This window comes from Vicugna pacos, chromosome 3 (genome assembly GCF_048564905.1).
Source record: "Vicugna pacos chromosome 3, VicPac4, whole genome shotgun sequence".
Taxonomy (NCBI): domain Eukaryota; kingdom Metazoa; phylum Chordata; class Mammalia; order Artiodactyla; family Camelidae; genus Vicugna; species Vicugna pacos.
In genome coordinates this window covers 67769917-67795011 of record NC_132989.1, presented here as the reverse complement: position 1 = coordinate 67795011, position 25095 = coordinate 67769917, and the positions used below count along the sequence as shown (strand labels likewise).

The window sequence follows — 25095 nt, the reverse complement described above, 5'->3', positions numbered from 1 at the left end:
TGAAACTATCTCAGTTTTGGTATTATTGTTTGAAGAAATTTAATAAAGGGACAGTGATGATAGAGTTGTTATTCTTATGATACTGTACCATTGGACTGTACTTAAAAACACTTTTTTTGATAGCTACATCCATCTTAACAATGTCCTTTCAATATCTGTAGCACAATCCTTGTCTTGCTTATTTTGTGTGTATGTCTGATGTTGGACCAAATGATGTATGTCCATCTATTGATGACCTATTATTCTAAAATCATATAAGGAACATTTGTTTACATAGAAATATAACAATTTATTAACAGACCTTAAATGATGAGTTTAGATATATTTTGATTTAAAATTTTTAGGAATCAAGATTGATTTCACAAAATATAGGTAAACTGTTGAATTTTAGCATAAACCCATATAGTTTCATATCTGGGGTATAGCTGACAAATTATTGCTTTGTAAAATTAATTACGTGAATCACGGAAGCTTAACTTTTTCTTTTTATAGCCCTACCTGAACCCATCCTTCCATCCATCCAAAAAATTTACCCAGTAAGTGTTTCTTATAAATTATTATAATTATATTATGACAAGTATATGTGGAACTATTATATGCAGCGTTAATGTGAATATAAAAGTAGTACTAGTTAACCTTCTAAGTATATGATAACATTTTCTACATAGGCTGAGGCGTTGACCACTAGAATGTTAAAAATATTTCATATACTTTTTCTGAAGACTGATTTTTTACTTGTTTATTGGCAGACAATCTGGTCATTTATGTTAATGGTGAAACTTTTTGCATGATGCTCATGATTATCACTAATAAGAATTAAATATACTCAGTTAGTGAAGGTCCATTTGGACTCATACCAGTTTTTTTCATGCTACTTTTAAATAGAGTTTCAGAACATTTCTTTAGTTAGTAACTCAGAATTTTTATAGCCTAACATGTGTATACTTTGAAATCAGGCAAAAAAATTAAGAAGTTGAACAATTGGATAATCTTTTTATCTTCCATTTGATTTTATCAAATAATACACTAAGAGGTAATATTAGTACACTATCCTTGTGTGTGTACCCTATTAAGAGTCTGAAGTTAATTAGAAACATTCAAGAAATACAGTGTGCCTACTAGAAAAGGTTAAGTATGTACTCAAACTGGGTACCTATAGAAACCTAGGTAACGTACATATTCATTATCTATATGCATATTTTTGTTTCTTTTCTAGTTTTTGTATTCTTTTTTCCAGAATTTGCTGTTTCTTTGTTTTATAGTCCTGTCATTTCTGTTTTCCTCCATAGTCAATCTTGTTCTTGTTTTTTTTTTGGAAATAATATTTAGGTTACTTGTTTAGAATGTTTGACCAGCCTTCTGAAACCACATAATTTTTAACCTATTAATTCATAAACTTATAATAATTCTACCTTGAGTGATCAGTTTTCGAAGAATGTATTTATTTTATATGGATCACCCAAATATAATAAATATGCTTGATGTGAAACCTCAGTTACATGTGATTTACTCTTGATGATTGAGAACTGATGTTCTTGTTTTTGAACGTCAGTTACTCTTGTAATGCACACGTGAGGTGCTGGGTAATAGAGGATTCACTGTTAATGGAGTCTGTGTAATGTGAGGGCCTCCCAGTTTGTGGTGAGTTGTTTACTGGAAGAGACCATTTAATACAAAAACCTTTTGGAATCTGGCTATCTTATCTTCTTACTTTTAAAAACGAATTTCTGCTGTGAAGAACTATTATAATGAGTTTACAGTATAACTCAGTATCAGTATTTATGCTTTCTTAAACGCTATGAAAAGTAAAACATCAGAAAGTATAGAAATAAAAATAACGTGACCTTTTGGGCCTTAATGTTGAATGTTTTCCTTCCTCTGTAAAGTATTAATTCTTTAGCTCATACTGAAAGGTCAAAGATAATGACTGGGTGTTTACTATTTCATTTTATTGTCCCAGCTTTATTTTTCTTCAAGGCCTAGGTTTTAGTGTAGCAAGAGCTACATATATTTTTCAGCATACAGAAGGTCTAATAGTTAAATGTATCTTATAAAAAAATCCATTATTGTGTATTAAAAAGATGCTTCTACAGAATTTCACTTAAAACCCTGCACTACATGGAACTCTTTTTACTAATATAAAATACTGATGAAATTTCAGTTTAATAGCACTGTCCTGGGGGACAGAAGTATTGCTTTTATAAGACACTCAGATTCTTAGTATTATATATTACTAGTTTGAAGAGCCTCATTTTTACTTCTGTGTGTTTCATTTTTTAATCACCTTGCTCTCTCCCATGGCAGGGTCCTGATTTCTGTTCACTTGCACTACCTCTGACCCTATACTCTCCTCTCTGTTTTACTAATCTTATTTCTATACCTGTAACCAGGAAATAGATTTAATGCAACCCCAGCCCCAAAGCTTTAAAAAAAAAAAAAGTAGTACTAATAGCAAGCCCTGCTAGATTTAAGAATGTCTTAATTTAGTTTCATGGGTGGTTACATTATCATAAATATTTAAATATTATTTTTACCGTAAGATTCATGCTTAACATGGATAAGGACTTACTACTCCCTTTTAGCAGGATTTTTTGTTTTATATGAAACCTGTAAGCTGATCAGTGGTCCATCTGATGGAAAAGCAAATCAAGTTGTTTCTTATTACTAGTAGTAACTATTAGTTTTTTAGTATCTATTTTATATCAGCACATACAAATTTTACGTACAATATTTTTAATCCTAAGCAAATAAACTTGTAAGGTGCTCTGGTTTCACAGATGAATCTTAGAAAGATTACATGATTGATCCAAGCTTGATTGACCACAAATTATGAATGCAGAAACTGGTATTTTTTCCATTATACTATGCTTGCTGCCTGAGGAAAGGCAAAATGATAGTAGTAGTCAGTAACGTATCATTTCATCTAATGTGTGTTGCTTACTACATTGTATTTGTATATTATCTGACTGTTCCTATGTAGATGTTATATACCTTTCTCTAAGAAAAGCAGATATGACGAAATTTCAGCTTGTATATATAAGTTTGAGAATGACTTAAAACTATAGTAACAAAAAAACTTTTTTGTTACTTTACAAGGAAACAAAATGTAAAATTTTGAGTTTTTCTAATATAGTTAAAATAGAATTAAAAAAATAAGATAATTTTGTAATGGAATAAAGTTTGTTGTTTAGTATATTATACTCTTTTTGTCTTTTTCATGTTTTCTCAAAATTTATAAAATATTTATTAAAAATTGGTATGGTGTTTCAATTCAGTTGTGATATTGAATTTTGAAAGGAAAGGAAGAAAGATTATAAACATCTTTATTTTGAAAACTATATCATAGTATATAGCATTGTTGATTATTATTACTTGATTATCAACTAAGAAAACAACATAAATGATTGAGGACAGAGTGTTTACCTTTGAGTTAAAATGAGGTTAAGAAAATTTAAGTATAAACTCAGATTAAACATCTGAAGGGGTCTTTATTTTAATGCTAGCATGAAATTTACATAGATTTGTGATAGGTAGATTTATTAAGACAACTTACATTTGTTTCATTCCCTCATGGTATTTTCATATTCTCAGAAGCCATTTATGTTAACCAAATAGAGATGTGAGAAAATAACCCTCCTTTTCGTAGTTATGAGATGAAGAATTCTGTGAATGTAGAGTGCTCTGTGCGTTTATAGTTTGAAAATACATTAAATTATACGTATCTTCACATAGCAACTTTTTTTCAGGTTTAAAATTCATACAATATGATGGAGTCATTGGTTATGTAGTTTTCAAAATAATACATTGAAAGTTGCAGAAGGTAACTATACTGTGTTACTGTATAAACGTACAGTTACAATAATAATGATGCCTGGTGTATACCGAATAATTAATAATAGATAATACTATTGCTGCTATGCTTTCCATACATTTTATCATTTAACCCTTATAACAACCTTATAACAAAAAAATACTATTGTTTTCCTTATATTATGGATAAAGGAGCTTATTAACCTTTGGAAAACTAGGGAGCTTGGTTTAAGTTCATATAGCTAATAGAAGGACCAGATTTCAAACCTATGTCTGACTCCAAAGCTCATGCTCTTAACCTCTTTATTATAGTACTTCCATTTTATGTTAAATACTTAACATTGATTTCAAAACTTTAAAGGTATCACTCATATAAGTTTTATTTTAAAGGCAGTTTAATTTTCAGTCTTTAATGCACATCACTGGTTTAGTGTACCACTTTAATGTACCACTGATTAGTGGTAAGGATCTGCCTTCAATTAAGAAATCTTGGTAGAACTTCAATATATCATTTAGTTCTTTTTCTGTTAAGGTAGAACTCCACCTAAGTGCTGTGTATCAGTTATCCTTTTCTTTGAGATCTTCCTCAACATTATTTCTAGGCTTTAACAATTCATATTGTTAGAAAATTGTGCATATTAAATTTTTTTGCCTAGAGATGAAGAATAGTCATCTTTCATTTAAGCTATCCATCGTTTTAAAGAACAGTTACCAAGTACTCTTAGCCAGTCTAATTTAGTTCAGAAAATGCTTAATTGTCCAAATTTCAGACTTTGAAGGTCATATACAAGTAAGATATTATGACACAGCCTCAGAAAATGATGGAATTTGGCAAAAGATGTTTTTGCTAGGCAGTTGTATGGGCAGTTGTATGTTTTGCTAGGCAGTTGTATGGGCAAAAATGATGAAACTTTCCAGATTTTAAATAGGTAAGAGATTACCTATTTAAAATTTTCTTAACTCAGCATTAATTGAAGAGAAATGGAAGATATGTCTTCAAAAATACCAGCATTTAAATATCATTTGGAAAATTTTTTCAGGAATTAAGTCATTACATATTTGGACATTAGAAGCCCAAAATAAGATACAACCTTAAAAAATAATAATAAAATATCTTCCCTACATTAAAAAAAATTAGACCAGTAAATATTGGTAATCTAAAGAAAAAAATGCTTTGAGAGATAGATGTTATATTGTATCAGTTAGATTGTCTTTCCATGGATTTAGATTGTAATTTTAAGGCTGCTTTTATTTCTTTGGCTTTTGGATTGCTCTTTATGTGCTTTCTAACATATTAGCGTATGCTCTGCCCACACCCATCCTATCTGAAGTAACATATATTGTTCTTCAGTATATAATGCAGTTGGGGAGCTCCTTGAAAAAAATTCTTTTTTAAAATTTTTCTTAAAGCAGAAACTCTTTCTTGTAATATGAATGATAACCAAAAATGGGGATTACTTAAGGTTAAATAGAATTCCTTTTTACTTATAGTTTCTTATAGTTGGATCCTGTTTGTTTGTTAGTTAATTAGTTTGTTTGTTTGGATTGCTCCTTCACTTTTCCCTCAGTAGGTTTGACAAGACCAATTTTTGTATATGACCTTGAAAAAGAACAGTGGAGCTAAGAGAACACCGGCCAAACTGTTGTTCCAGGGTCATTCAGTATTTTAGTATAGTAGGTCTCACAACTCTTCAGTTGTAATCTTACAGTCACTTATCTGTTTCTTTAAATTATTGAAGAAAGTAAAACATCTTAAAAGTGGTTCAAACAGTTTCAAACTTCAGTTAAGAAAATGGCTGTTCTGTTTCAGTATTATTTCATAAATTGAATGCTTATCGTGCTAGAAATCAAAATTAGTGAGAAGCTTTCAGAACAGAAACTATTAAACAGTGACCCACTTTTTTCTTTGTCATTTGAACTTATGTTATACCGTTTTGTTTAATTTCCCAGAAAATATTACTTAAAATTGTAAATTTTAAATAATGTTGTCTTAAGTCCTAATTTACACTTAACAAGTAAGAGACAAGGGTGGTAGAGGCAGTATACCTGCTCTTCCCTCTGCCTTTACTCTTTATTACAAATTGATGCTTCTCTCCTACTCTCCCTAGTCTTAGAGACAAATAAGATTTCTACTTGAGTCATATAATGTAATACTAAGTCTGTTAGAAGTATACCAGGAAGTCCCATGTTTAGGAATTCCAACTTTGTGAATTGTAATTGGAGTAGAATTTTTCTTCTGACAGAAAGGTAATCACTTCTTGGTAGTTAAAAATTGTGGATAGAATTAAAGGTAATGGGGCAGGGGGAGAGGTTATTTTTATTTTCCTGTTCCTTGTTTTTACTGATGATTTTTGAGGACTGCTGTTAAATAGATGCACTACCCTATTTCTCCATTTTAACCACTTACTTATTTGGGGAGTCACTATTTTTTAATATTGCAGTTATTTAGGTATTACTAATTGAATTAATATCTGTAAATCCAAGGTTCATCTGTTGGGTAGTTGAGAGCCTTAAATGTAGTTATCATTCTGCTATCTTAACCAGTTGGATTTTTCTGTTTGTTTTTTAAATCTATTTCTACTTTGGTGGCAAAGGGGAATATAGAAAATCTCTTTTGAGGACAGTGAAATTACGTGAGAAAGAGTATTTTCTTATATATGGATATATATTACTTGAGAATTTCTGTAGTTCATTTGTTTTAGAGCCACAACTTGCTGCTAGTAGAAAGATCAGATAGGAAAATGAATGGCATACCACAGGCAAAAAGAATAAGTACTCATAGTGTTCTAACAGGTGTCTTTTTTGGGCCTGGGTTGCAAGCAAATGATATCCTTCTTTATCAATACTGTGCTAAAAGTGAATTCCTTACTGGTATGTTTCTTATCTTTCTTCTTTTCAAGTTCAACTCATGTTGAACATTATTTCTTTTCCTTCTAAGATACAAAATACAAAAATGAAATACAACAGAATTTTAAAAATCTTAAAATCAGTGTAAGTACTATTTATATATTAAACTTACTTTCATAACATTTGAGAGAAATTTTATGTGGCAGTCAGAAAAAGCTATCATCTAGTCCTTGATACACTTCAGAAAGTACAACTGTTCTTTATAGAAATAATTAAGGAAATACATTTATAAAGAAATCTGTGTATTATTGGATGGAATCTTGGTATGCACAGTAAGATTTTATTTATGAATTAGAAAATCTTTTGTTGCCATAGGAATTCATTTGTTAACTGAGTGATATATTTCAGCCAAGGATTAGAATATCTTAGTTTTTTAGGTATTTTCTGGCCTACTCCAGACATTGGTGAAATCTTTACTGGAAGAAAATCTTCAAATTTCTAAATTGCCAACATAAAGAAAATTTTATCTTCTTCAGAAAGCCTTATGTTAGAATTCATAAAGTTTTTTGGTGTGTGTTTAAATGGGCTCACATTTTTCCCTCTTTCTTTTTGACAGGAATCTTTTAGTCCTGCTATACAGCTGCACCTCGTACATCAAGCTCCATGTAATGTTCCTCCTTACCTCTCAAAGAATGAATCAAATCTTGGGGACCTCTTACTGGGCTTTCTTAAATATTATGCTACAGAATTTGAGTAAGTGAAACTTCAAATTGTGTTTATTCATTTATATGTAAGTGAATGCTACAAATTGGATCAGAAGCTATATTTGTTAATTTCAGTGTTGTAAACTATATCAGAAATGTGTAGTTTATAAAATTTAATATCTAATGATTAATTTTTAGAAACTAAATAGATTTACTGTTTCTAGCTAATAAAAAAAATGACAGCTCAAAAAGCCCAGTTTTAGTTGATTTAGTAGTGATTTCATTTTACATTTAGCTGCCTTTTTAACTTTTTTTATTTTTTGTGAGGGTAATATGTAGACATTGAAACAGTGAAGTGTTTAATCAGGCTGGCCATACCTCAAAGTTCTTTTGGGAGTTCTTAGTCTAGATAGAGTGGGGTTAGGGGTTGTTCACAGCTCTTCTTATCAATTTGGAAAAGCTTGAAGGAGTGAATGAGAGGACTTAGGAGTTGTACAGAGTTAGAGGAGAGGGTACAATGACCAAAGGGTACCACTTTGAAGAGATTTGAAGAGGGGAGCAATAATAGTAAGAGTAATAAATTGCTGTTATTTGGTGGGAAAAACTGTTCTAAGCACGTTATATGTATTATCTCGTTCAGTTTATAGATCAGCCAAATAGGTTGGTATTATTTTATGCCCGTTTTACTAGTGAGCCTATAGAGGTGAGGAAACTAGCCCAAAGATCATACAGCTAGTAAGGGGAATACCTCAGATAGTTTTGACTACAAATATGGTACTTTACTGCAGTGTTTGTATTACCTTATCTGCTATGATACAGTGATTCTAAAGAAACCTGACTTGTGTAAGATGGGACCTGAAAGAAGAAGTGTTCTTTAAATTCCTCCAAGTAAAGCTTCTATCAGACTGTGTCTGTTTTGTGTACAGTTGTGCTTCTAGTACCTAGCCCAATGCCAGATAGTGGGTACTTGAAACATAGTTATTACAGATAAATAATTTTAAAGCAGAAAGTAAGATTATGGATATAAGTCAAAGACCCTTAAGGTGACTTAAAAATTACTGAATTAGGCTAAGAAAAGAAATGAGAAGAGTGCTGAAGAAAGGTAGTTCGTTAAGAATGAAGTTATAATAATCCAGGTTAAAAATGACCAGAACCCATGTGTAAGTCTGGGCAACAAAGATAAAAAAGAAGGAGCCTTCATTTATATAAAGATGAGGAAAGATTTACAGTTATAAGAGACGTGGGACAGAAGAGTCTATAAAGGTTATTCTAGAGATAAGATGTTAAAGATGTAGCAACGATAATAGCTAATGTTTAGTGAATGGTTACTTAGTGCCCTGTAGTATGCTGAGTGATTCCCACGTATTATCTCATTTAATTCTCACAATAACTTCCTGTCAAGCTTAAGGAATTTGTGTAACTTGAAACTTGCCCAGGATGATACAGTTAGATAGGCAGAGAACTGGGATTCAAATTCTAGTGACTCTAAAACCGTATTCTTAATTGTTAAACTCTATTGGCATCATCTGTGGAGTCATAAATTAGACACTGACAGAAGTTTGTAGAGAGGGAAAGGATTCATAGAAGAAAGGTATTTTTCTGCCAGGTTTAGTTCAGGATTAGAGCATCTAGAGAAATACCTTGAAAATCACCTACTTCGTTGGACTGAAACAAAATGGTAGATGTGCAGGTTTGTGTGTTAGTATCATATTAACAGAAACTAACTTGCTGCATCAAATAATACCGGCTAGGATTCTGATGCTTGGGAAGAGGTTTTGAACTTTTGGATGCATTTGTTGTCATGACGCAGTATTATTTTTTTTTTAATTGAAGTATATAGTCAATTTACAATGCAATGTTGTGGCAATTTCTGTGATGCTTTATTTAGGTGACATCTTCACCTACTGTTTTATCATATAGTTTATTTGTCAAGTGCATTGTTGATTCATACCAGATATTTCAGAAATTTGACTGTAAGGAGCATAGCCAAGAATGTAGTCATGGTAATGAACTAGGTGCTGTGCAAAAGAATTCTGGCCATTAGAGGTTTTTTTAAGAATTTCTTCTGAACTTTGAGATAATTAATTTAAAAATTCCCTTTACTTAGAGACAAAGAATTAAGTACCTGTTAAAGGATGCTTCAGTATATAGTATGACTATTGCAGAAATTTTGTATGGCCATTTAAAAATTACTAAGATTTATTTACCTACTTCACTTACAGCTTTCTCCTTAAACCTTGCTGCTGAAAATTCTTAAAAGGAAGCCAGGTTCCTAGAAATGCACCTAGGAACAGGGAATTGACAAAATAGGGGAAAAAAGGGATCAGATGGCTCATGAAATCTAGGAAAAAAATACAATCAGAATTTAATCATTTTGAATTTTTTTGTATAGCAAAAAAAAAATTTGTTTTAAATATCTTATAGACTCATAGATACTGGAGATTCTAGGAACCTTAAAAGGTACCTACTTTATACTCCTCTTTATTTTCTGGATGCCTAATCACATGTCATTACTGCTAGTTTATCTGTTGAATTGAAAGTATATGCTTATATACTTAGATACTTTTTTTTAAAGGAACCTTACAAAAGCCCAATTTTTCTATATCTTTTCTTATTCTTATTTTTTCCTTATTTTATTTAATCATTGAGTGTTCTATACAAAACTATTTTCTATGCATTGTAGTATGAAGAAAGAGACAGTAAACAAATAAAACGTGTACTATGTTAGATGGTGGTAAGTGGAGAAAAATAAAGCACAAGTGAAAAAGGAGATTCTGGTGTGTGTAGTTGTTGCAATTTTAATACCTATATTGCAGTTTAGTACCTAGCATGGTGAGGGAAAATGTCACAGAAAAGTTGACCTTTGAAATAAAGACCCGATGGAGAGGAAGGTCTATATGTATCTGTACGAGAAAAGAGCTTTCCAAACAAGGAAAAGCAACTGCAAGATCGTGAGGTAGAGGTTTGCCTAACATGTTCAAGGAACAGCAAAGAGAGCTGGGAGAACTGGGAGAGAGTGGAAGTTAATAATGCCAGAGAGTTAAGGAAGTCCACATCATGTAGGGTCTTAATAGTTAATTTTGATGACTTTGACTTTTCCTCTGGGTAAAATGGGAAACTACTGGAGGGGTTTCAATAGAGAAACTATGTAATCTGATTTAGTTTATAATACGCTCACCTTGGTTGCTGGATAAGAATAGACCGAAGGGCGATCTAAGGGCAGAAGCAAGAAAACTGCTTAGATACTGTAATCATCTGAGAGAAATCAAGTGGCTTGCATAAAGATGATTGCTGTGGAAATGGATGAGAAGTGGCCAAATTCCATGTAAATTTTGATTTGCAACAGATTGAAAGGATAGTGTTGCCATTAGGTGTGATGCAGAAGACAAGGGAGGAACATTATTGATCTTGAAGGAATATTTTAAGATTGAGATACCCACAAAATATTCAGGTTGAGATACTGAGTAGAGAGTTGGATATACAAGTCTAGGATTCAGGAGAGAGATCACAGTTAGAGCTATATATTTGGGAGTTGTCAGCAGAAAGATGGTATTTAAAGCTCGAAAACTTTTTTGAGAAAACCAAGGGAATATAGATAGAAAAGAGAAAAGGCCCAAAGACTAAACCCTTAGATACTCTGATACTAAGAGGAGTACAGGAAATACAGAAGGTACAGGAATACTTTAAATGACACAAAGAAGACAGAATGTAGGTATTCTGTGAAACAGCTGGCCTAATCTCTTAAAAAATCAATGTCATTTTAGTGGAGGGAATGTTTCCAGATTAAAGAGATGAAGCAATCAAATACGATAGGTGAACCTTGATTATATTCTGATTGAGGTGGAGAAATTGTTACAAGGCATTTGAGTTACTGTTAATTCCTAGATGCTGTTGGTGTTATAAAGGAGAATAGCTTTATTCTTAGACATATGCCAAAGGATAAAGAAATGAAATTTCATGCTATCTATAGCTTAATAAAAGATTCAGTTCAAAACACACACATATATGTGCAGACGCAAGCAAATGTGGCAAAATATTAACAACTGTTGAATTGTTTTTGAGTTTTATGCTTTTCATTTTTTCTCTTTGAAGAATTTCATAATACAAAGATGAAATAAAAATGAGATTAGGTATGAGAAGGAACTATTATGTAGGAGTCTAAAAAAGGAAGAATCCTTGAGAAAAAAGGAAAGCCAATATAATATGGTATCTTGGAATCCAAGGGGGAAAATGTTTTGAGGAGGAAGTGATTATCTGTGTCACATTTTCTGATAGATCAAGTATAAGATGAGAACTGGAAGCTGACCACTGGAACATTGGTCCACATGAAGTCCACTGGACCCTTGCCAGGAGCAGTTTCTGTGGCATAATGTGGATAAAAAGCATCACTGGTGTGGGCTAAAGAGAGAACAGGAGGGGAAGATTTAGGTACAGATGATGTAGTTAATTCTCTAAAGGAATTTACATACTTGTTAAGGGAGCAGGAAAAATGGGGTAGAAATTGAAGGATTAAGAAGGATTGAGTTCTTGTTTTTAGAAAGGAGAAATAACCCATCTTGATGGCAAAATTGATGAGATGAGGAAAATTATAGTGAATATTGAATGGTCTACTTGTTTGAGTAGAGGATTGGAATCTAGAGCACAGGTGGAGTAGAAGCATAAACAATTCATTAATAATGGGAAAAAACATATACAGACAGATGCAGGTTGATGTGGTAGGAGCTAGTGGAAATGATCTTTTGATTGTTTTAGTGTTTTTAGTGAAATGAAGCATGGAAATCAGGTGGGAATGATTGAGAAGGGGGAGATTTGAAAAGTGAGGTATGAATTGTCATGGAGAAAAATAAAGGAGTGAATTAACTGTGGAAATATAGTATGATTGGTGGGTGGCAGCATTTAGGATCCTTTTAAGCTAAGTCATCATAAATTTAAAGTGAATTTAAACTGATCATGAATTGAAAGGTCAGCATGGTTGCATATTTTTCTCTAGCCCTTTTTGGCTGCTTGGGAAGGGATTGGAGTAAACAAAGATTAAATTATAGCTGTTTCTTCAGCCTAATAGCTTCAGTGCAGCAAGAGCAGGTAAGAGAGTTGAGTGATATGCAAAGGAGTGATTTTAATAATTGACCATGGGCAAGATATATTAAATTCAGTCTTGAAAATGTGGGACAGTGTTGCCTGTAGGACATCTAGGTGGCAGTGTCCAATAGTTAGTTGTAAATTTTGGCCTGGGGCTTAGTAGAAAGGTGAGAGCTGGAGAAAAAATCTGGGAAAGAAGTATCAGAGTATTGAAGTCTGGGTTGGGTGCTCTAGCATTTGAAGATTGAAAGAGGCAAAGTTAAGATGGACACCAGCATATAAAGGGTCAGGCAGAAGAAGAGCCAGTCAAAATAAAACAAAACTCAAGGATTAGAGTTAACTTTTCCTCTGTTTCCAGGGTTTGAAATCCCTAACAAAATGTGTTTTTTTGTTTGTTTGCTTCCCAGCCCTTAGTAATAGAACAAAAATATACATTTGTTCACTTAATTTGACTAGTATTAGCATATATGCAGCCTAGTGGTATCAGACCCATTAATTTTGACTTTGTCAGACTTAAATTTTTCTCTGTTACATTGTTGAAGACTACATTTCCAATTTACAATCATCTCAAAATGCTATTTGTCACAAAAAGAATGGCTAGAGAAGAAATAATAGATGAGTACCAGTCCATTATCAGTGCTAAAGAAAAAAAACAAGCTTCTTACCAATATAGAGCCAGTAATCTCAGTTCTGTATTCAAAAGATTATCATAGATTATGAAATTATTTTAGATTAAATTAAGCCCCGTATCTGTTCTTTTCTGAAACATCCCTCTTTTATAGTCTGTATCTTATTTTACACTTTAATTATTGGGCGACAACAGATTTTCACATGGCAAGCAAATTATGGTAGAGAAATATGGTATGATAAAGGGCTTAGTTTAGAGCCTGTTTTAAAGAAGGAAATGTGTTGGGAAAGCATTTCTAAATTACCATTTAAATTCTGCATTTATATTCACCTCTAAGGGTAAAAATAGTATACAAGTTATAGGCATGTTTTATGATTTGAAATATTTAATAATTTAAATGTATTTAAAAGTTCTTTGAAAATGCAGTAGATTGAATTGGTCTAAGTAGTAGTGAGTCAAATATTCTTTTTTTTCCCCCTCTATAAAGTTCTTCAAATGATATAGTCATTTAAATAACTAAATTGTTTGGGTTGATTATAGGTTGAAGATTAAGCAATAGCTGGTTAGGGATGAAGAAGTGAATATAGCTATGTCACATATGTTACTATGAACCAGTTTAGAACCACGTTCTGTCATGTAATATAAATTTAGGATTGGATTTAATAGAAGTATAGTGGTGAGGATAGTTCCTTTGATTTAAGGAAGTAAAAGTTTTAACAACAGGATACAGTATTTCAATATTTTAAACTTGTCTGAGAGAAAAAAAAAATCAGTCCAGTACTTTTTAACGTAATAGTTGCAGTTTTAATTCTACTGCAGATTTAGCTGTCCTGTTAGTTGACATTAGAAACAAGTAGTCTTAGGAAAAGGTTCACTTTATTAGTGAAATTTGTCTTAAGTGGTCTAAAGTGAAGTAGTCCAAAGTGTAATTCTACTGTAATCTTGTTTAGTTCAGGCATGTGGTTATATAACTCTCCCCTTTTACATTGTTATTTTTAAAGAAAATTTTGGAAACACACTTGGACCAGTAGAACAGTGTACTTCTTTTCTCTTTGGAGTCCATACTAATGGAGCTGCTGTACATGAAGGATCTAAAACATCTTACTGTAACCGATACTAAGTATTTCTTTTTGACAACCCACATCCTTTAAAACCATAAATTCTGATATATATTTTTAAAGCACTTAAAGCTGTCTCTGCAAACTATTTCTAAACTGTACTCTTAGAAAGAGAAAATAGAAGATCATACTTTGAGGATCCTTTTAAATTACCAAACTTCACAAGATGTAATATTTTATTGCATGTTTAATGTAGAAATTAATCAGTTTTCCAGAAACAAATGCCATACTGTACCCATGATTATATCTTTATGGATTCTCTATCTGATAAATAGAGGAAGAGTAGGACCAGTGTTGAATTTGAAGGGTCCCAAACCATGGTCTTTCTCTTCTTACTCAAATGATGGAGAAAGCTGAATACGACTGAAATAAAGATACTAGCTATTCTCAAACTCATTTTCTTTTAATGCAAGCTAAGTGGTCATGTTTTAAAATTTTTTTTAAAGAAAATTATACTTTTACAAAATTATTATAATTGTAAAGAAATTTTAAAAATAGTGTAAGGTTAGGACATACTGAAGACTGGACAATCTATCTTTAGGCATGCTGAGAAAATTGTTTACTTGACTAAAACTTCGCTATTAACAGACACATCTGATATATAGCAATAACAGTATGTTTTCAGCTGAGATCGGGCGCATTCAGGGTGGTATGGCTGTAGACAACAGTGTGTTTTCATAGAATATGAATTTTGTTTTTCTTAAGCAACATCCACTTGCTTCTATTGGAAAAATCTCAAAAAAAGTTTTTTTTACCATAAGTCAATCAATAGAGGTGCACCTGAACAAAAATTATTTAATGATACCAAAAAACAACACAAGAAGATTACCTCTTTCTTAAAAAATAAAAAAGTTCTTACTGGGATGTTAGCAAGGAACATGGTTTTTTGTTTACTTAACACTTGCCTATTTTCATATTACTTCATTTATTCAATAAATATGTGTTGAATACCTGGTTTATAGTAAGTAGTTGAACAGTGAGAAAAAATACATAAATAACAGCATCTTGGAGCTTTCATTCTGCTTGAGGGAAACAATAAATAACACAATAAATCAGCAAATTATTAGAATGTAAGTGTTACAGAGACAAGAAGTAGGGAAGGGGAAATGGGGATTGAGGTGCAGAAGGCTGAGGCAGATTTCATTTCTATGAGAAAATTGGACTAGGCCTAACTACTGATACAATGAAAATAATAAAAGGGAAGTTAAGAAGATACTTAACATGATTAATGTTTTTCTTTTTATAGCTGGAATAGTCAGATGATTTCAGTTCGTGAAGCCAAAGCCATTCCCAGGCCTGATGGTATTGAATGGAGAAATAAATACATCTGTGTAGAAGGTAGCTTTCCCACAACTACTCTGTTTACCGTCCAACTGTCATCATGGTACTGAAAGAATTACTTGAATAATTTCAGCTTGTGTATCAGTTAAAAGTAGTACATTTATGTTCTTAACTGGTTTGGAAGTCTTTTAGTTATAAATTTTAATTTTTAAAAATAATATGAAATTCTTTAGTTGTAAAAAAATGATAAACATAATAAACATGAATATAAGTGTTGAATCTTTCCAGTTGGTAAGATATGAGCAGTCTTTTTGCATTCCCTCATGCTTGTTGTTGACTGAAATTTAGTTTCATTACTTAAAGGTGGAAGAAAATACTATCTTCATGTGATGATTCTCTTATTGAAATAAAATTAGTTCTTTTATACTTCAAACATTGATAATTAATGCAAGCTATATTTTTATGAATGTAAATTGATTTTACTTTAAAGATTAAGTGCTCTGAAGATACTCTGTTCTCTCAAATTGATTTACATGTTGTTGAATATTTCAGTGAGAACTGACTCTGGAGGCAGAATTGTTCTCACAGGTGCCAAGTTGATGACCTCTGTAAATTGAGGTTAAGAAGAATGAAGGGTTTTGGCATTTATAGGAAAACATCAAATTTAGAATATTTTAGTTTTGGATATTATTATAATTGAACATCTTAAGAGTTTGTAAATGTGAAATTGAATCTCCTGCTTTGGTGTTTGGTTTGCTAAATTGCACAATGGGTGTATATTATTTTAGTTACTTGTGCTCTTTTGAATATTAAATAATTTATAAAGTGCTATATACATTATGCAATCTGATAGTTTGGCATGTGGCATTATTCTATGTAAAAAAAAAAAAAAGCAGTACCCTGACAATAAACTCTTTTTCAAAATAGCCTTTCTAAAGCAATAAAAAAATAAATAAAAGGAGTTGTTAAAATTATAGGCCTGCTTAGATTATATGACAGATCTAAAGTTAACCTGTCAGATATCCTATTCTTTCAGTTTTTTCAGGTCTTTCCCCTCATTTACCTTTCCCCTTTCTAGCAACTTCATTCTGTTTCCCTCTGGTCCCTCTCTTTCAGCTTTACAGCATACGTAGGTCTTCTCATCCTTGAAAAATACTCTTGACTTGATCCTACTGGATCTTCTAAGTACTTCTTTTTCCTATTTTTTTAGTGTCAAAATTCTTTAACTGTAAGAAAAAAAAATTCTTCTACTCTAGTAATTTTAACCTACTGCTGTCATTATTTCAGGCCCCATCTTCTAATGCTTTTAGTTAGCCTCCTTTTTTTCACTATTCAGTTTCCTTGTTCTCTGGTATAGAATCATTTTCTTTGTCTCTGCATATTGAACTCTTCTGTTTTGTGAGTGAAGTATGAATGGGGTGAGGGAGAATACATAGAAGGCAGTGTTGCAGACACACACAAGAACTCTCCCTTTGTTGTGTTCTGTCTTCTCTACTTGCTATCCTGTTTCTCTCTTGCACTGCCAAATTTCTAATACAAGTTAATGTTCTCACTGCATCTTTTTAAACCATTTACTCACACCATAATCCTCTGCACTGTCTTCCATCCTCACCAGTATTCAAGCTCTACTTTGAAAGGTCAATACCTTTCAAAGTAGACACATAAGTGATCCTTTAAATTTAAATTAAATTTAAAATTACCATTCTGTGATATTTGACATTGACCTCCTCTTTTGGTATAATGCTTTATTCTTTTTGATAACTCTTTATTCTTTAACTTATTTTTATTCTTAGGGTAGGTTCATGACTGTAATTCTTCAGAAATCTTATACATTTTTATGATTTAGACCTAACATACCTATGCTGATGACTTCATTTTTAGACATCTTCTCACTTGAATTCTATCTTACTAGACAGCTCATAGCTATTATAAAACTATTTTCTGAATGCATAAATCTAATAAGATATTAGTCTGAATCATATGTAATTGCTATTTGTAAGTCAGAAATTATCAAATATTGGCAAATTCATATAAATCAATCAAATAAAAAGCTGAAGTTCTCGTTTTAATTATTTCTTGTTTATATGTACATTTAACATTGCAGAACCTTTTGATGGAACAAATACAGCCAGAGCTGTGCATGAAAAGCAGAAGTTTGACATGATCAAGGATCAATTTTTAAAGGTAAACAATGTATCAGATTAACTCTAGAAACATTAGTGCAGTAATATGCTTTGAAAATAAAAAAAAATATATTTGTAATAGAAAAGAACAGCTCTGGTTCCTAACTTATGAAGCAATTAATGTGGCATAATAGGGAATTTATTACTTGCATTTTTTAAATAAGTACTTTTCCTTCAAAGATCTGGCTCTGTATTTACTCACATGGCTTTCACTTTCGTGGAAATAAGCATTTTCACAGTGAGCTTATTAAACTCTCAAAATGAGTGGATAAAACCTAAAGGACTCCTTTCCCTCCTTAAAATATCAGGGAATTTATAGCCTTAGAATAAAGCCATGTCTGTTCCATAATTTTTCTTCTGCATACCCCACTGTAACAAGTAACTAGAGCTCCATTTCATCCCTGTTTATATTCTGAGAAGTTAAAACAAAAAGGCTTGTGTGTTTGTGTACTACACACACATTTTATATATATAAACTTCAGTCATATATATGTAAACTGTAGTTTATTCCTCAGCTTTCTAGTCCACAGCATGCATTTATTCATCAGTAATTTTGTGGTTCCTATCTTCAAGTAATTCAACAGTACAGTATAGAAACACATTGATAGAGATACATACTATGAGACATATAGAAGAGAAGAGAAGAAAAAGATCAGGGAATTTGTGAAGATCATTTGGGGAGGCATATTTTTTCACTGTTGAGTAATACAAGTAGACTTTATTCTGATGATAATTAAAAATGCAAGTGTATCATATTATAAGCTGTCCTTCAAATTAGGCCCTGACAGTTTGTCAACCAGAATAGGAAATTTAAAGTGAAATGGAATTCTCCAGGGCAAAAACAAGTATCCAGGAGGGAATAATTATGTCTATCAAATTAAATTAAGAACGCAAAAAGAGCATTGCTACACTGCTGTTCTTATTGATGGGTGAGCTTTCATTTATGATTTTTTAACTATGAAACCAATACTTTTAGTCAGTTGAACAACTGAAGTGAGAACATACTGCAAAGATCTGCAGCCACCAGGTAGTGGGTCAGATTTTTAGCTTGTGAACAAGGATTTCAGTTTCTTTCTTTTTTTCTTACAAATTCTATTCACTCTTTTTTTCTAGATACATTATATAAGGTGCTTTTTTATGGATTTACTCTCTCCTTCATAAATACAGTTTTTAATTGGAAGAGCTTTCTAGATGCAAATAGTCAACCAGATAATTGAAGTAATCTTTACTTACCCTCTCAAAGGTTTTGTATTAATTACCTTGCTATTTTAGATGAAATTATTTTAATCTATGAATAAATGTTAATATTGTCAGTTGTATCTTTTTGTACCACCTGTATGCCCATTTCTTTATTAATGAATTAGAATGCCACAGGTATAAAGTTTTTAAATAACATTTTCTTTATGATGATAGAAACAATAGTTGTATTGTATTAAAAAACTTGGGAAATAAAAACACAAAGAAAAAAAAAATCACCCAAAGTTTTACTGCGTAGAGAGAAGTACTATTAACATTCTAGTAACCCTCCTTTCAGTCTTTTTGTTCACATATATTTTAGGTTTTAAGAATGGCTTTTCTTTCTTTTCTAGTCATGGCAAAGATTGAAAAACAAACGAGATTTGAACAGTGTACTACCTTTAAGAGCTGCTATCCTGAAAAGATAACTGGCCTCTATTTCTTAATAAAGAACAGTGGTAACATCATAAAGCATTTTGTTTACCTTCATCATGGTTTCTTTTTAATCGTTCTTCTTGTTTTCATGTTTTATTCTTAAGAGGACATACTTATATAAAGAGTGCATATTTTATTATGACAGTTCCTAATAAAAGCTTTTGATTTAAAGATGTATTTTTGAAAATGTTTACATTGACAATTAGTAATATTATAGCATGAATTTTTCAGGAGATCAGATAAAATATTTTTGAGGGAATTATCTAAACAAATAAAAGGTTTTTGATATAACTTTAATTAATTGTACCTTGTACCATATGCTAATCCTGAAGAAATAATGCAGACTTTTTTTAAAAGAGTCTGATTCATACATACTGAAAGTATAACTTACAGTAGATAGTTTGTTGCCTAAGTTTGTTCTAGTAAAGTGAAGATTCAAGTCAGTTATTCAGTTACTTGAAACAAAATGAAATCTTTTATTTCAGTGAAATCAGAGAAATACTGGACAATTGCCTTAAGTCTTCACTTGACTCATCAGGATAGAATGAGGCTTTGGTCATGTCTGTATTGGAATTTCATTAGTACCTCACATGCTTTTTGGTGTACTCAAGATTGCTTTATATTTTGTGTTGAATCAATAGTACATTTTGCACTGTAGTAACATGAGCACTAACTCGGTGTTGTACAGCAGTTAGGGATTTGTTTTAAAGACTCAGTCCAGTGTAGGCATTTTGAAAAGATTAAGTGCTTTGTGCTTTATGATAGCTTAGTGCAATATGCACTTTTGCTTTACTTCCCATTTTCCTGCTTCTATTTTCCCTGTGACATGAAGCAGCAGAAACTGAAAGATCAAAGTTGAGATTATGTCCTATTGATGGTATCAGAGTTTTTTCTGCATACAATCATAGGCTTATAATCTAAACTGGAATTTTAAGACAGTAAGCCACTATAAAATGTTTTAGGTAAGACATAACAAAATTATTATAAATAAAAGCTTAATGTTTGTAAAGATATCTTTTTTAGTATTTCTTTTCCACATGAAGAAATAGTGGTGGCTGCTAAAAAAGCTACAGTGTTTATTAAGATCATTTTTGGTTTATGTAAATATTTGTAAATTGGTCAGTGCCTGTAAATTTAAATATTAATAATCTTAAAAACAATTTAAACTTTTTCAAAAAAACTGTGTACAACCTCTTTTAGACCTGCTGTAGCACAGTTTGTACCTCTAATGTTTTTGGGGTTTTTGCAGACCAATTCAAATGCTATAAGACTTTTGCTTTTCTTTGACTTGTAAAAGGTGCATATTTTCATTTTTTCTTTAAGTTTAAATTTTTGTATGATCAAATGGAATAAAGTTTCTATATGGAAATTGTTGATGTGTTTTTTTTGTTTTTTCTATAAAAGTCTTTACTTTTGAGATGAGATTAAGGCTGTAGTTACTATCTGGAACTGAACTGAATCCAATTACTGTGTATGTTTATTTCGATTTTACAGAAAGAATCTTGGAATCAAGTTCATTCTTGGTTAAGCCAACTAGCCTCATCAACACCCTATTTCTCTAGCATTATTAAGATTAAAGCTTTCCACACAGGTGAATTTTTCATTTTACTGATGTTTAATGCTTTGAAGCAATTAAAATTGCTTTATAAACTAATTCTTTTTCTTGGAAATTTTCCTAAAATGTGTTTTATGCTGTGTGACTCTAATTCTTTATCAGAATGTGTTAAGTATAATTAATATTTTAGTGATGACTCTAACTAATAATTATAAACAATAAACAATAGCCATAGTACTCCATAGTATTCTTGTGCAGCTCTCAGGTTTGGGTAAATGTGTGAGGCCTTCTGCCCCTACAGTATTATGACATTTCCTAGTAAAGCCCAGAATTTACCATGGACTCCTTCACGGCCACTGTTTTCTCAGCTTTCAGTGATGACCCCCACCCTCCCCATCTTAATGCTGCTGCTTTTCAGCTGCATCACTGTAACAAATAGATCAAGAAGTAAGTAAACTTATACCCAATTGTGAAACAATAGACTGAAGCCTAAGATTATGCACTTTGTGACAGCCAAGTATGTCAGATAAGTGGGCTGTTAATATATGAGAGAATTTTTTAGACTTCTGAATTATTTTCAGTATGAATTACTTATTTAATTGTGTTGTGAATAACATTCTTTTATTTTCTATTTATATTCATTTGGCCATTTCTGTATATTTGCATGTGTTACCACTCAAGAAAGTAGTGTTTGAAAGTTTAAAATGTGCATTCTGTACCCGCAGTTCTAAATTTTGGATTGGTTTGAGCTAGTATCTTCACAGATAAATCTTTGTTGACTTTGGTTCATGTTCCTAAGAAATTTTGAGTTAAACAGAGGGAATATACAATGGCTGCCTGTAGTTTGGATTAGTGTTTAACGGATTCCCACAGCTGCAGTTAGTTCCTTTTTGTCCTAGTGAGCAGACACGTTTGGGATTACTAATGGAAAAGCCTAGCTCGTGTAAGAGAATGCATGTTGCTGATGTTTAACCAGGTTTAGTGAACCCTGGAAGGCTGGACTCTGCTGTTTTCCATCTCATGCCTCCTAGCTGATGCTTCTGTGTTGTACCTAAGCTACCTGCAGTTCTTTGCTCGCAGACCTAATACATGCATACAAGCTAGTGTAAATGCTGAATACTACCCAGTTTATGTTTATTATATTTAACAACTTTAAATAGAATTTGCTGCTTTTAAAAATCAGTGTTAGCTCTTCTAGCCACAAAGTCATGCTTATGAGTAAAAAGAATATGTATTGTAAAGGTATCTCTACCTGTTGTACCTAGTTAGCAGGTCTGGTCCTGTTCTTTTCAGTGCAGGGAACATTAATTAAGCACCTACTATGGGCTAAGTACTTTGCTAGGTTTCTGTGCTTAGAAGAGATATGGGAATAGTGGGACAAAGATGAGTAACAGACTTAAAGTCTACTAGGGGAAAGAGACACAAACATAATTTGAATGTACGACACTGGGAACCTGAAACAGTAGGCTTAAGCTGGGGATTTCAGAGAAAGGTGTGATCTTGAATGATGAGTAATCAGGTAAATAAAGATGGATAGAACCTTTCAGGCAGAAGGAATTGTGTAAAAAAAGGTACAGTGATGTGACTTGATAAATGTTAGGAACTCCTGACTTCTAAAGATGAGACCAGACACGTTAAGATGTAGGTTGTTAGTCAGCATTTATCTTCCCAAGGACCTTGGGCTTTTAATCTTTGAGCAATGGGAAGCCACTGGGGGCTTTTAAGAGTAGGCATAACATGATCCAACCAAAGATCTCGGCCTTTGGATTGAATTTCAGACAGAAAGGTTGAATTGGCCTTTGGCCAATGTTGGGGAAATTACTCCTCTTCAAAGTTTAAAATTTGTGGATATTAAAGTTTCCTGGCTGAATACAGGGGTCACTGAGGAAGAGAATACACAATTCATTGATTTGCAAATATAAAGGGAGCCAATATGAACAGTGCTTCAAAACTGATGTTTTGAAATGGGCAGACTGTTTCCCACTGGGTCACTTGACTATTAAGGAGACCTTTAGCAAGCTAGGGACCCAAACTCTTCTGAGCCTGTTTTCTCATCTATAAAACGAGCATTGCAGTTAAAATTTCCACAGCAGAGTTGTGAGAGGATAATGAAAGTGAGACCCTTAGCCGGGTGTCTGAACTAGTAGTAAGTGTTCTGCTCAGTAAGGAGTAAGTCATTCCTTGGTTGGGATAAGGGCCCGTCGAGGAGCTCAGCTGGGCTCCAAGACTAAAGCCTACCAAACCCACCCTAGAGGAGAGGCAGGAGCTGGGTGCCTTCACTCCTTTCAACTCCCGGCGCATAGGGAGCCTGCGCCCCTCGGATGGTGCTCTCCAGTTGCCCAAAGGGCCCGCTGGGATCTGCCTGCATGGGGGAGGGGAGGGCTCGGGGAAGGGGGTGTGTGTGTGGCGGGTGGGGGCGGGGGCAGTTGGCAGACGCGCGGGAAGAGGAGAAGCAGAGCCGGGGCCTCAGAAGCTCCGTGGCGAAACTTTTTGACGCCTTCTATTTAAAGTCGCGGGGCTCGCCCGCCCCCGGGCGGGAACCCGAGCCGCCCCGCGGGGACAGGGCAGGGTAGGGCCGGGCCGCGCCACAGGGGCCGTCAGAGGGAGAACACCAGGCGCGGCGCGGGCGGTTCCGGCTCCAGCTCCGGCCCGGGAGAGGCGCGATGGCGAGCAGCGACAGGCACCACGCCGCGGAGAGCGCCCTCGGCTCCGACGGGGACGAGGAGGCGACCCGGGAGCTGGACACCGAGGAGGAGTCGGAGGGCGAAGAGGACGAGACGGCCGCGGAGTCGGAGTCGGAGCCGGACGCCAGGTAGCGTGGGCCCCTCGCTCCAGGCCTGCAGCCCGCCGCGCCCGGGCCCGAAGTGCGGCCGCCAAGGGAGGGCAGGTGCTTCGCGGGCGGACGCCGTACCCTCCCTTTCCCTTTTTAAGCCCTAGGGTTCCTTTCCCTCGAACTAAGCACTTTCTCTCTGGGGGCGCTGCCTTGGTGAAGAACTTGAAGGTGAAAGTGCTTGCTGTCAGCTGGAGTGACAGGCCCGCCTGCAGCCGCAAAATTCGTCCCCCTCCCCCTTCCTCCTTCATTACCGCCCACCTGCCCCCACCGGCTCCTTGTGACTTGCTGCGCTGTTTATTCCTGGGGATTTACTTCGCGTCCTGCCTCACTGCAGATATGTGCTGAAACGCTTACGTTTGGCCCAAAGCCTAGGAACAATTTTGAAAGCCTGAGCTAGAGGAGAAGAGGGTTTGGAGTGGGGGTGGAAGTGGAGAAGGTTGTTCTGGAAACTTGAATTGCCTGGAAGTCTCTTGGCTACCCAGCACTGGACTAGGTTGCTAGAAGAGGACTTAATTTTCGTACAAAGACCCATAAATTCTTAGGAGAAAATAAGCATGAATTTCAGTCACCCCTGTTAAAATTCTGGTGCTGCTTTTTTTTTTTTGTCTCAAAATATCAACGTTTCAGTGAATACAATTAGGTAATACTATATAAAAATATACATCTCCCTCCATTTCCATCTCCCTGCCTCCCTCCTTTCATGTAAGCCTTAAAATGCGGACAGTAGTAATCACTGCCTCTCTATTTGAATTTGTTACCTCTTTTACTTGTTCTCTTTGAGTATTGGGAAGAGGGGGTTGGTTTGTTTTTAGTTTTAGGTTTCTTGTTTGTTTGGTTTTTGGTGTGTCAGTCAGTTGTGGCCCTTCCTAAATCTATTAATCTCAGTAGAAAGGCTTTGTAGGTGACAGATGGAAGTGCCCGTCTTAGCCAAAGTAAGTGCTGCCCAACCAAAACCAACAGAGCTGAAGCTAAAATAGCCCACAGAGTGGCTTTGATTAGGGTGAATTGTCAGTCAGATGAGAAGTCTGGAATATCAGTCACATATTGACCAAGCAACTACCAAGTAGGAAGCAGGCATAGTCCCTGCCCTTTATGGAAGAAGTTAGGAAGCAATATGGGGACTATGAGCCTATGTGCTGAATACATGAGAGAGAGGAGAAGGCCAGACCATGGTACTGTGGAAGGTGAGAAGAGTGTATAAATCTGTGGCTGCCTTCAAAAGTAGTAGACATAACCTGGGCCCTGGAGATTGGCCAAGAGAGCCAGGAAGGAGAAGCATAAGAGAAGTCCCCTGTAGGAGATGGAACAAGGGACCTGTGATTTCTTGGCGATGAGAAGGGGAAGCCTGTCAATCCCAGCCTTTATAACCTTTTCCCTTAATGGTGT

General features: G+C 34.0%; 2 protein-coding genes across 5 annotated transcripts in view; both read left to right on the top strand.

Annotated features, from left to right (window-relative positions):
• The window catches only part of TENT2 (terminal nucleotidyltransferase 2), a 56246-nt gene extending 35556 nt beyond the window's left edge, over window positions 1-20690 (top strand). For all 4 annotated transcript variants that reach the window (XM_015245733.3, XM_006197605.3, XM_031674621.2 and 1 more), the window contains 5 exons: window positions 493-536; window positions 7274-7410; window positions 15433-15524; window positions 17572-17651; window positions 19240-20690. In XM_015245733.3, the coding sequence (XP_015101219.1) occupies window positions 493-536; window positions 7274-7410; window positions 15433-15524; window positions 17572-17651; window positions 19240-19314 (428 nt within the window). In that variant the 3' untranslated portion in view covers window positions 19315-20690. The remainder of the gene's footprint in view (window positions 1-492; window positions 537-7273; window positions 7411-15432; window positions 15525-17571; window positions 17652-19239) is intronic.
• A 2649-nt stretch (window positions 20691-23339) lies between these two features.
• CMYA5 (cardiomyopathy associated 5) overlaps window positions 23340-25095 on the top strand; it is an 87172-nt gene continuing 85416 nt past the window's right edge. Inside the window, exon 1 of the mRNA XM_072958455.1 lies at window positions 23340-23688. Within this exon, the coding sequence (XP_072814556.1) occupies window positions 23540-23688 (149 nt within the window). The 5' untranslated portion in view covers window positions 23340-23539. The remainder of the gene's footprint in view (window positions 23689-25095) is intronic.